Source organism: Toxotes jaculatrix, chromosome 21 (genome assembly GCF_017976425.1).
Source record: "Toxotes jaculatrix isolate fToxJac2 chromosome 21, fToxJac2.pri, whole genome shotgun sequence".
Classification (NCBI taxonomy): domain Eukaryota; kingdom Metazoa; phylum Chordata; class Actinopteri; family Toxotidae; genus Toxotes; species Toxotes jaculatrix.
The window spans coordinates 1761243-1773795 of record NC_054414.1 but is presented as its reverse complement, the minus strand read 5'-3'; the positions used below and the strand labels follow the sequence as shown (position 1 = coordinate 1773795).

At 43.8% G+C, this 12553-nt stretch overlaps 1 protein-coding gene across 1 annotated transcript in view; it reads right to left on the bottom strand.

Moving 5' to 3' along the window:
• myo15b (myosin XVB) overlaps positions 1-12553 on the bottom strand; it is a 28512-nt gene that overhangs the window by 7057 nt on the left and 8902 nt on the right. Inside the window, exons 23-48 of the mRNA XM_041029184.1 lie at positions 12359-12534; positions 10858-10951; positions 7799-7861; positions 7643-7700; positions 7417-7541; positions 7232-7327; positions 6919-7151; positions 6121-6290; positions 5908-5980; positions 5614-5796; positions 5415-5524; positions 5065-5132; positions 4521-4605; positions 3864-3896; positions 3690-3770; positions 3497-3582; positions 3132-3383; positions 2967-3045; positions 2587-2715; positions 2290-2434; positions 1949-2036; positions 1493-1700; positions 1242-1348; positions 528-587; positions 332-407; positions 65-183 (exon numbers count right to left, since the gene is read on the bottom strand). Coding sequence (XP_040885118.1) covers positions 65-183; positions 332-407; positions 528-587; positions 1242-1348; positions 1493-1700; positions 1949-2036; positions 2290-2434; positions 2587-2715; positions 2967-3045; positions 3132-3383; positions 3497-3582; positions 3690-3770; positions 3864-3896; positions 4521-4605; positions 5065-5132; positions 5415-5524; positions 5614-5796; positions 5908-5980; positions 6121-6290; positions 6919-7151; positions 7232-7327; positions 7417-7541; positions 7643-7700; positions 7799-7861; positions 10858-10951; positions 12359-12534 — 2997 coding nt within the window. The remainder of the gene's footprint in view (positions 1-64; positions 184-331; positions 408-527; positions 588-1241; positions 1349-1492; positions 1701-1948; positions 2037-2289; positions 2435-2586; positions 2716-2966; positions 3046-3131; positions 3384-3496; positions 3583-3689; positions 3771-3863; positions 3897-4520; positions 4606-5064; positions 5133-5414; positions 5525-5613; positions 5797-5907; positions 5981-6120; positions 6291-6918; positions 7152-7231; positions 7328-7416; positions 7542-7642; positions 7701-7798; positions 7862-10857; positions 10952-12358; positions 12535-12553) is intronic.

Genomic DNA, 12553 nt, shown 5'->3' with positions numbered 1-12553 from the left:
CTATTAAAAAAAAAAGATCCCATATTATCCACAGCTTTGCCATAACCCCTTTGGTCTTCCTCACCTTCACGGGGAACAGTCGACTGAAGTAGTTTTCCCAGTTGTCTCGGGCAGCGATGACGATCCTCTTCTTCATGTTGTCATCCTGGATGGTGCTTATAGTCGTTCCTACTCTGAAATTTGCTACAGAGGGCAAACAGCAGAACGCTGATGTAAAGTATTCCCTCCAACCAAACAAACAGCGATTTTGTCACAGACTAACAAAAACATTTTAATCAACACCGTAACAACTGCAACATCCAGCCTAATGTTGAGCTAATAAAACTCTCACCCAGCAGATCCTTCATCTTCCTCCTCTCCTCCCTGCTGATCCTCACACAGCTGTCGGAGTATGTGTCCCTCATGATCTTAAAAACATTACACAATGACAGTGTGGGAGTTGGAGTTCACTACCTCTGAAGAGCAAGGGAGATCACTGGCATTGAATTGAAGGGTACTGTAGATAAATATACTGTGAATACACCAACCTGTTCACATAACAGATTGAGGATGTAAGGCTGGTTGAACATCTCTCTGGGGTAAAACACCTGAAGACAAGTAGATCATACTAATGGTTAGAAGAAGTGGGCTGTTATAACAGTAACATGTCCAGTTCAAATCCCATGGTGTAGTGCATTACTGATTAATGCAATGCACTTCTATCAGAGTGAATACAGCTGTGCTGCCTTGTTGATGTTGTTCCTGCTGTTACAGGTGGATGAAAAGTTGCCAGTAGATATTCATTCATTATTTATTTACATTTTATTACTTATTTAACCGTAGGTCGCAGTGGAGTGGAGGCACACCTCACAAGTCTCAGCTACATGTTGTACGGGGCCTGTGCTTCAAGCAAGCTGATTGGCCACCTTTACCACTTTTAGAGAAAGGCTCATCTGTCGGGGGCTCACCAGTAGCTCACACGGTTAAGCCCATACCATGTATCAAGGTTGAGTCCTTGTCGCAGTACTCCAGGTTTGAACCCTGATATCTCACCGGCGGGACATTTAAACCTGCAGTAATAGATATTTTTGGCCACTTGGGGGCAGTGGAACAAGCTTAAAAACACAGCCTTACTGTCACCTTTTAAGCAAATCAACTCAGGGACTTAAGTGTTTTTCTGTACAGGTCACTTGAAGTTGAATTCCAGTCCAATCAATGGTCTCCTAATGAATGACGTGTGTGTGTGTGTGTTTACTTCTTACTTCTTTTCGAATGAACAGTTTTCCCGGTATGTTGGAGTAAGAGAAGTAGACACCAGCAGAAAAGCGATGGAGCTGGGACCGAACGCCGTCCTCCTCTGGCATCATGTCTTCAGTTCATAAACAGTGAATGAAAGGCACATGGAATTCTTCACATTAGTTAGCTACATAAAATCAAACATAACATCACGTAAGAGGTCGTCTAATTCTTGAAAAACAGAACGTGTGGGAAACGTGATGCAAGCAGCACCCACTGAGAGACGGGGCAGCCATGGGTGGTGGGTCGGGGATGTCCTGCGGGATGGATTCTGGGTGTTGAGGAGGTGGCGGGGAGTCCGGGGGAACAGGTGGAGGGTTCTGGGAGCGCTGGGAGCCGAACAGGTCCTCCAGGGAGCGCTGCTTCTGCCTCATGTTGTTGGAGATGACACGTGATCCCCTGGTGGAAGGAGGCGAAGGCGGAGGCTGCTCCCTCTTGTTTGGAGGTGGAGGAGGCACCCACTTTTTTTTTTTTTTGCATGCAGGAAGGAGTAGGAAAATGTGAGGACGTATCACACAGTGTACAGTGAATTCAGAAAGTATTTTGACTTTTAGGCCTTCAAACTATAATACCGACAAAGGTAATTTCATCTATTTACAATTAAATTAAAACACAATAAAATGTGCAAACATTTAAACTTTATGTGTATTTGGACTTTCCAGACCACCCTGACCTTCTGCTGCACTGGTGCTTTGTTCTTGAGCTTGGCCAGAGCTTCCTCTTTGGGGTCACCCTTCTTCACAAAGTGCCTTGCAGGAGCTCTGAGAAGAGAATAAAAAAAAAAACAGTATATCACAATCATTCCAGAAAGGATTATTTCTAGTTAACGAGGCGTTAACAGTGGGGATCAGTCTATTCCCGGCAGCCTCTGGGTGGACAGCATGAGGGCAAAACACATTCACAATCCATGTAGAACACTCTGAAAACTAGAGAATTTAAAAGTAAAGTGAAGTGGACTGAAAAGGGTTCAACATCTGTGATGTGAAAAATATGAGGTGGAGTAATGAAACTGACCGGACGGGTTCAAAGACCTGGGGCTCTGCTGGGGGTCGGCTGTTGTACTGTTTGATGATTTCTCGGATGTTGGAGGTGGGTTCGGGCCGTGGCTTATCGAGCGGAGCTGAGGTAGATGTTTCTTGCAGAGGGTCTGCAACCCTCCCTTTAACGGGGCGACGCTTCACTGTCGGAGAAGAGAAACAGAAAGCATGTCCCAAGCTCTTTATTCAATTCATTTATAGAATAAAGAGCTATTTGAAGGTAAAGGTGGACAGAAATACTACTTAGTCCCTTGCACTTGTTTCATCTTCTTACCATCAGGCTTAGGTGCTACGGGCGGGGGTGGTGGACGACTTGATGGCGGGGAGCGTTGCTGCTCTCTGGATGGGCTGGAGGGGGCTGGCCGAGCCTTACGGGTTTTGGATTTAACATGGGGCTGATATCCTTAAGGACAGTGGAGGAGAGAGATGCTGAGGAATGAGGAAAACCTACTAGTAGTAAAATTACTGTAAGCATGACTTTAAGATATTAATACAGTCAACTGAGAAAGCTAATAGTTCCAGGTGCTTCTGTATTTTACTGTATATGTGATGGTAAGTTAGATATACTGGAAATCCTGTATTACTATAAAACACATGTGGTTTCAAGGAAAATCCACACGTGGTACTAATGGTTGCTTTGTCAGTTGAACTCACCGATCTTTTGGAAGTAGTCCCTCTTGTCTCTGAAAGACTGCAGGTCATCTGGATCTGATGAATCCACTTCTCTCTCTGGCTGTAGGAGAAATGGACGCACATGCAAACACATCCAGTTACATAGCTGCTTCACAGTTAGGGAGTTAAAACATGAAGTTGAAATACCTCTGGTGCAGGCTGCCTGTAGGTGGATTTAGTTGCGGGTGCTTTGGACCGGGCAGGTTGGGGTGAGGCAGATCGAGGGGAGGACGAGCGAGAGCGCGGCCTGGACCTCCGATCGGACTGACGCCTCCGCTGCTGCTTCTCCTCCTCCCGTTTCCTCTCCTGCTCCTTCTGTTTCTGCTCTTCCTTCTTCCGCTGCTGCTCCTGCGTCTGCTGCTGGGACAGAGTCATGGCCTGCATGGTCATCTGCTGGGCCTGAAGCGAGGGAAGAGAGAGAGGACAAGGAAATACAGAGCTGGACGGGGTGGTAGGAGAGGTAGACGTGGCTGGAGGGGCAAATACAGGATGCTAACAGTGCTTCTCCTCACCATGAGAATCGCCTGCTGGTTGATGAGGGTCTGCATGGGGTCGGCGACAGGAGCAGCAGGCATGGGAGCCTGAGTCATCATCATGGCTGTGAAGGGACGATTATGAACTGTTTGTCAGGTAGAAATCTGCTACATAATAAATGGACACTTACATTTACTTTAATTATCTATATATAGTTTAAAAAATGTTTACCTGGCATGGTTGGCATGGCTGGCATGGTTGGCATCATGGGAGCTGCACCATAGCTGGGCATCGAAGGGTTAACTGGCATCCCTGGAGAGAAACAGCACAGTAACATTTTTTTTTTTTTTCCTGCCAATTGATGTGAAAAAGATTCAAGGCCTGATTCTCGATGGCACCACTCACCCATAGGATAGGTTGGCATTGTCACAGGCATACCTGAGAAACACAAAGCACAACTGAAAACCAGGTGGCATGGCCTAGAAGATCCATACTTATATCACAATCTTTAAGTAGTTTGTGTTCAGATGAGTCAATCCTGAGATAATGAGCGTCCACAGTTTTCAGTTTATGTTAGTATAAAGTTTTTTCTTGTCTGAACTGAGGGTCTAAGGGCAGATAGAGGGCGGCTTAGATTGTCCAGATTGTACATTTGTACAATATGAATAAACTTGACTTTACTTGACCTTTATGCAGTTATGTTTGTGTCTCATTTCTGAGCAGAACATTTTGAGAACAGTCTTGACTTCTCTAACTATTATTCATGTGATGATAATATCTTTACAAATTATGATTTACATACATGAAAAGAATCTTTGTGTCCATCATGGGCTGATAAATGAAACACAAATCTAAATAAAAAGACGTAAACTCCTTAGTCCTCACACTCACAAAACAGTTACACATGTTAGAACAAAGTAAAATGTGCAAAAAATATATTTTATTTTTTAAATACAGTGCAAGATGGTTTCAGGTTGAAAAGGGGCAATTTAAGAACATACAATACAACTATACAGTTTAATAACTGTAATGTTATTGCAGCAAGAGATCCAGTTCACCTACCAGCTCCATACATGCCAGGCTGCATGGGTCCAATCCCTCCTCCTCCTCTCATCCTGCGGTTTAGCATGGCTACTCTTTCCATGTCCTACACATACACACACACACACACACACACACACACACACACACACACACACACACACACACACACACACACACACACACACACACACACACACACACACACACACACACACACACACACAAACACACACACACACACACACACACACACACACACAGACATTTCAAAACACGAACATGAATGAGTGATACACTACATTGTGAGTGACAGAGCGGCCACAGAGGGAGTGTGGTTACTGCAAAGAACAGCAGGAAACACAACCCAGTGACTTCACACTCTGTAATAAGTAATAAGATACAATCAGAGATACACAATCCGACAGGGACCAGTGAACTCACTCTATACACCCTACACTATAAAACTTCAGTGTTCCTGAGGAACAGGGAAACATAACTTTTAGATTAATCACAGGTTAAAGTTTAGGTAATAAAATAAAATAAATCTGATGACATGACTGACCGGAGGTCCTTGGTCGAGCACAGGCTCAAACAGGACATCGACGTAGGCATCCATCTGTCGACCGCGCCCTGCCAACAGGTGGAGAGGGGAGGTTAGAACAACACGAGTGTGTATTGATGTACTGTAGCTGACCTGTAGCTTTATTAAGTGATGACCTAAAATGAAAGCTATCATTGCTCTGTGTCTGTGGGTGTGTAAATAAGCTATGGCTAACATGTCTGTCACATCAACTTAAAAGGGGACAGCATGTCAGCATGTGTTTACAGCTTATTGCATGGACCCAAGGTCTTGGTATGAGGACCCCTGTGACATTGCAGACATGGAAACCAGGAATCAGCCATAACACCCACCTTCCTGTGGATAATCTATTCCCCAGGGGCCTGCCTCAAAGGGAGGCAGCCCAGGAGCTTGGACTGGAGGTGCTGGTGGGATGAGGTCGTCCATATCTGCAGCTGGCATCCTGGAGGGAAAGATAGAGACACAGAGATGCTCACAGAGGCAAGTCTGGATTGTCCCCTAAATAAACCAGCCATTTGTTCACTGCTCTACCTGTCTCCATGGCTGCTGAACAGGTAGTCAGAGTTTGTAGAGGTGGGCGTTCCTGGTGGAGGCAGCACTTCAGCCTCTGCTCCGGCCAGCAGGTCCATGACAAAGTCCGAGCCAGCAAGATCTGACCAGCCTTCGTCAGTCAGCAGAGACACCGACCAGCCCTGCACCGCCTCTGACACACCTCTATGACACGCCATCAACACATGGAGGATGTACGTTTAGAAGCTTAAGTAAATGGAGGTACAGTAAATACACTGTATGTCTAGTAAATACACTGTATGTCTAGTCGACTACCTGGAATGGAGAAGCCACGAGGCCAGCTGCTCTCCAGTGGTCCATGACTCCACTTCAGTCGTTAGCCTCTCATCTGACAAAAATATCAGAGGATATTCTTTGTGGGTTATGTATTTATGAGACTAGATACCAAATTAGAGCCAAATTAGAACTATTTCATGGCATAGCTTCTTCTTTTTTTTCTTTTTTTTTTGTAGATGTTGTCAGTCTCACCATTGTAGGTGTGTACGTCCAGCAGCATGGTGCCCTTCCTCTGGCTGGACGTCCACTCCAGCTGGGTGGGAGGGTAGATGCGGGCGGCGGGGGCTGGGAGCTGCAGAGATGTCAGCAGTTTGTGTTGGCACAGTGAGCGGTACTCCCCTGGACCGTGGTCAGACACATACCTGGAAGAGAAATGCTGAGTCATGTTCCAACACATAAAGCGGTTTTGGAAGTTGTTGTTATAGGCAGGGTATAGTAAACCACACTACATGTAATGGTTTTCTCAAAAACCCAGAGTAATAGGTAAGTATCTGTGAGAGGGACTGGATTAAAAGCAAATACATTTGATAAATGATGGCCTTGTAAAGTTGGTAGCCTTCTTAAAATGTTTGCATACTGTTTATTGTTTGAAAGGAGAGCAACATAATCTTTCATCATCGTTTTCTGGCAACCTGGCTACCTGACAAAGTCAAATGTTCACTCTCCTTTAAGCTCTGGTTTGGTCTCCACCAACAAGTAGCTGTGGATCAGTCAGTATCTGCAGGTTTGTTACCTGACTTAGTAAAGTGTACACCCTGTCCTTGCTATTAAAGACTAAAGAATAGTTACTCATTCCAGAGCAAGTAAGGCTTTGAGGCAAAATTAGACCAGGGTGTGTCTTTTTGCTAATGAATTAAACTTTTAATTTTTAAGAATAACACATTACTTCAAAAGGACTGCAACAAAATAATACATCAAAGAAATCAGTTACACTGTACTCTCCACTAACTCCTGTTGGTAATAAAGGGCTAAGCAGAGTGAAGCACCTACTTGAGCAGGGGTTTGTCCAGTGTTGGTGAGGGGGTGAAGGCACTGAGGCAGCAAGCCAGCAGCAGCCAGCCCCTCAGGCTCTGCTCCTCCTGCAGGCCCCATATGTGGTAGACCAGCTGGGCCAGGATCTCGTCCCTCAAGGCTGGCCGGCTCTGGCCCTTCTCCACTATGTAGTTACCCAACATCTGCTCCTGCCAGCTGCTGAGGTCTGACTCCCCTGTAAACCGCAAGATCTGAGGAGACAAAGGATGAAAAATCGTAAACGAACTCTAAATTTAACGTTACATAAAACATTCGAATCGCTCCCGTTTACCAGTTTGTAAATTTCCAAGGCAGTTCTGGCATCTTCAGGCTCCAGAGAGGTGAGGGGATTCTGGAGGGGGTATCCCTGAGGCTGGCACCATGTGTCCTGAGAGGGACACAACACGAAGATATGTAGAAACAAATTTTATTAAACACACAATTTGTCACGCTTACTAACACTTCTTATTTACTCACCTTTAACATGGACTTGGCATAGCGAGAGAACGGGTATCTGTCTATATCCAGAGGGAGGGTGAGTCTGTGCTCGGCCTTCACCTGCGGAGGTGCAGCCTCCGTGACCCCTGATGAATGCTGCCGCCCTGGTGGAGAGAGATGGAATTACAACCAAAAAGGTTCAAACTGAAGACTTATCAAATCTAGTCCTCTGGTTGAGCTGTTTATGAAGCTCAATGAAGCTGACCTGCTGCGCTGCGGAGTCTGGCTGACAGCTCAGCAGGGATCTCCAACATACCCACATCCTAACACACACAAAAAAGCAAATGTTACATGGATTTTAGATGAAATCTCACAGCAGGCTCTCTGTGATACAGTATCAGATCCACCAGTTCAGTCTTACCATTCCTGGAGAGACAGACTTGGTCTTCGTCACTGTTTTAACTTTGTTCTTCTCGTGAAATTCCTGAAATCACAGACGTGTAAGGCCAGTCGTTCATAATTCTCGTCACACTGTGTTCAGCATTGTTTCATCTCATTATCTAAGAGTCACATTTGTCCTTTATTTAACATCTTTCGCCTCAGTTGCTCACAGATCCACCTCCTCAGGTGAGCTATCCTCTTGTTATCTCACTGCCAACACTTCCTCATCTCTCCCTGAGGAGTGTGTTCAATCAGACCTATTCTTAGATACACGTCCTGTTATATACTCTATTACTGAAACGCCCACAGTCTTGTCGCCCCGCCTTATATAAAAGGCCACACAGTTCCAAAAGTCCAGAAAGTTGGATTTTTATCAGGAGGTTTACAGCTCACAGAGAGGAGTTACCTCAACACAGCACGGCAGCGTCACTCAGATATGATAAAGGTTATGATGAAAACCACCCCATGTATCCCTGTATATATTTGTATATTTTTTATTCCACGGTCAGTTGTTTATTATGTTAGTGTTACTGGATGCAGGTGTCAGATGAATGGTACGTATTAAAGATTAAACTTGAGTATACACACGTATTCATGCAGCAAAACACTCCCGCTTTTGTCATGGCCTCACTTCAATAACCACAAAAGTTATCAGATAACTTAGAGAGCGGGTCTCTGACAAATACAGCCCAACCCTGCTCTGCCTGTGTGTGAGAGGATTTACAGTGATTGACATTACCAAACCAAACACCCTCCTGAATCACCACAACCCCACTAAATTACATCTTACTTTACAAGTAACATGTCGTCAATTCATAATTCTTTTGAAAGAACTATGTAATTTGGTGCTAACCACAGAGACAATGTAGAAATATTCTGTGAAAATGAACATAGTAAATAATAATAATAATACATTTAAAAAAAATATGACAAAACATAATTAAAAGTAGCAGCACGACTCTGGGGATGGTAGTGTTGGTCCAGAATGAAATATCTCAACAGCTATTCTCTGGATTGTCAAAGAACATATTCATGATCCCCAGAGGACGTATACTCATGACACCGGTAATCCCATCAAAGTTTTCACTTATCCAGAGAAATAGCTTCAGATCTGTAAGATGAATTAGCACAAAATTTTGCACAAACATTCACAATTCCCTGAAAATGTACTTGTAAAATGATTTTGATCCCCTGACTGTTTATCTAACGCCACCATCAGGACAGGAGTTTCAGAACAGAATGAACCAGGACGATTACAGAAAAACAAACACAAGCATCCACATCTAATGAATCTGTATTTCAACTTATCCCCACACACAGGCCAGTTGATCTGAACCCAGAACCCTCTTCCTATGAGGTGCCGGTGCTAAACACTGGTCCACTCCAGACTCAAATATCTCAACAACTACAGGACATATTTGACAATGACATTTTTGTACAGCCATTCCCATCCCAGAGGATGAATCCTATTGACTTTTATTATCACCTGACTTTTCATCTGACATGAAATGTTCTAATAAACTAGATTTTTTTTAAAAATGTCAAAATGCAGCAGATTCTCAGATATTCTGACTCTTAATCCCTAAGCCTCCAAAACCCTGGACTACATTTCCCATAATGCAACTCCACAGCTTGGAATGGAGGCTCTCTGATAAAAAAATTATACAACTGTTGTCACAGGACTAGCACCCTGAACTCGATCTGGACAATTTGGTGGCTTATCCCTTTAATGTCTGGCAAAACTGATGGAAATCCACTTAAACACAAGTAAATCTTTATGTTTTACTGCTTTTCATATTTGAATTGTGTGCTTGTCTGTAATATACAACCTCCCAGAAAAACACATCATGACATTGTATCAGAAGTGACAACACTGATGTTCAGCCTTGAATCTATCTGTCAAACTGTCAAAAAACTAAAAATGTATATTAGCATTTTTAGTTTTTTTAGTAAACACTTCCTATTCCAAGGTAAAGCTCATGATGAGTGAACCCAGACTCGAACAGATGACACAGGCAGCCTGGGAGCAGACACCTCACAGCTGCACTGTTCATAGTCCAAGCCTCGTAAAACAATACCACCAAATAAATCCTCAGTAACGCAACTGAAGCAAAGGAACTAACAAGAAGAAGAAAACTGTCAGTTTAGTTTAGACCAGAGAAGAAAAACAGATGAAACAAAGCAGCAGCTGAAAGAAGAGTCTGTGGGTTGTTTAAAAGACAGTTTCCTCTGTTATGATCCCCCATGCTTGCACTATGTTCACAGTGGTAAACTATGTCTCAGGTCAAATCAGCTGAGGCTGAAGACATTTTATTATTTTTTTGGCATCTGATCTGATGCAGAAGGTAAAGAGAGAGAAAGGCAGCCTACCTGTTACAGCTGTGGAGCTACAAGTCGAAGGGACAGGTTACACAGGGTGGAACGAGAGATGCAGCGCTGCTTCGAATTTCACCGAGAAGGGTTGAAGTCCAAATGTGGCTAAGGTGGAAGCAGGGCGTGTGTGTGTGTATGTGTGTGTGTGTGTGTGTGTGCCCAAGTGGTATGATTAATGCAAGATAAGACAACTAGTTATATATATATGTGTATATGCGTGTTCATCGTCCATGTATATAAACTGATCAGTCACACCAGTTATCAGATTTGATGTTGTGATTCAGTGGTGTGCACAGACAATACATACATATGTAGTTACCATTTACCTTTTGTAACTTCTATAAAAATTAAAAATGTCAATCTGTATTTGCCGCGTGTTGCCTTAACAATACAGACAGCACAATAGCCAAAGTCATTCTAAAGGAAATAAAAAAAAAAAAAGAAAAAAGAAAAAGACAAGAAGTACTCTTTGACCCGGAACATGGATGTCAGAGTGTTATCACTGAGAGGGCATGGACATTTTTTTTTCCCATTATAAATCCCAGGCTGTTGTGTTAAGCAGCTGGCGTTGCACATGAGTCAGGTGGAGGAAAAGATTTACAGCACAATAAACACAGCAAACATGAGGTTGCCGCGAAACCCAGTAAAGGACTTTCTACTATCTACCTTCCTCCAATGGCGTCTCTTGATAGTGTCTCTGGTTACCAGCATCACGGCCCAGAACTGGGTAAAGGACTGCTTCAGACGCTTGTAGTACTTCCTAGAAGAAGAAGAAAGGGGGCAGCAACACACAGACGTTCAGTGTTCTGTGTTAGTACGTCTCTCTGTGACCTCATTTCAGGCTTCAGGTGAAACCTAACTCCCCGTCTGCTCAAATTTCTGCTCCGTTTTTAGGTTTTCCTCCGTTCTTCTGTAATTCGGTCGCTCGCTTGTTTTCTTAAACGAGTGTGATAATGTGTGTGGGGACTCTTCATCTGTCAAAGTATGAGAATGTCAAAGCACCCAGGGGTGGCAAGTAACTAAGTACAGTCACTCAGACAATTCCCCCCACCCACCCACCCACCGGAGCTTCAGATCGGTTTCATCTCTGACCTCAGGGCTGTGGCTGAGTGTGTTCACCAGTGTGTTGTGTTGCACCTCTAACCACAGCTTACAATGATGTCACAGTGTGCCTACACACTGTGGAGTACACGTCTACATCACTGCAGAGAGGTGAGAAGTTAAACCACCGCAGTTGTGGTTTAACTATATTAAGTTTGGGGCCTTTCATTTGTATCTTGCACTGAACTGTAGTTTGTTTATTCAGTTTCATTCTATCTAGCTTGATTTTAGGTTCCACTTTATTTTATTCTTTTAAAGAAGACTGAAATAAAGACTCTCAGCAGAGATTTAATGAGCCCGGGGTGAACAGGCTCACATGGTGAACAGGTTCGCAGACAGTCCAGACAAAGTTGTCCACATGGTAAAGGCTGGTAGGCAGGTTGTTAAACACGCCGAAGGTCAAAAACACAGGAACAGATTCAGGTGACAGGCAGCAGAAGGGAAAGGGATCAAGTGCATGAAGCAGCACTGACAGTCTGGCAGGGAACTGGTGGAAATGGCTGATCTACAGTAAGTACTGGGTTTGGATGTCAGGTGTCTGGTCAAGAAGTCTGAGGGCATCTGGTGGTTGGCAGGGGAATGGCGTGGCCACAGGAGACAGGGCAGGAGCAGCAACCGTGACACTTTCCGAACGTTGAACAAGGCCCTATATTGATCTTACTTTTTAATTTTAAGCTGATAAAACAGCTTGGTTAAAAATCAAATCTCATCTTTTCTTCTATCATTTTAACTTTTTTTCTCTTCTTGTCCTTCTGTCCTTCCTTTCATTGCTTTGTCTTTATTTTTTTCATTCTGTCTTTCTCTTCCATCCTCTCTTCCTCTCTTGTCTTTCTTTCTTTCCTTATTTTATTTCTTCACTCTTTGTTCTTTTTCATATTCTTTGTCTCTGTCCCTCCTTCTTTCTTTGCCTCCTTCTTCAACTAAAACTAAACTCTATTCTTCTTAATAGCAAGTACATTTATTTTTTTTTTAACTTTGGATACTTGATATACTCTTTGTTTTCTTAAGTAAATGTTTGATCATGGGACATTTACATCTGAATTAAATCTCAACGCACAATCTGTACCTGGCCTGGTGTCCTCGGATGTGGCTCTGGATGATGATGGCTTTCTGTTTGAAGAACCTGAAGTTCCTCCTGCAGAGGAAGCCCCTGATGTTCCTCTGGATGGTGATGGCAGCCCAGGTCTGAGTGGTGCTCCACTTCTCCTCCAGCTGCTGGTACAGGAGCTCCTTGAGGAAGACCTAGCACACACACACACAT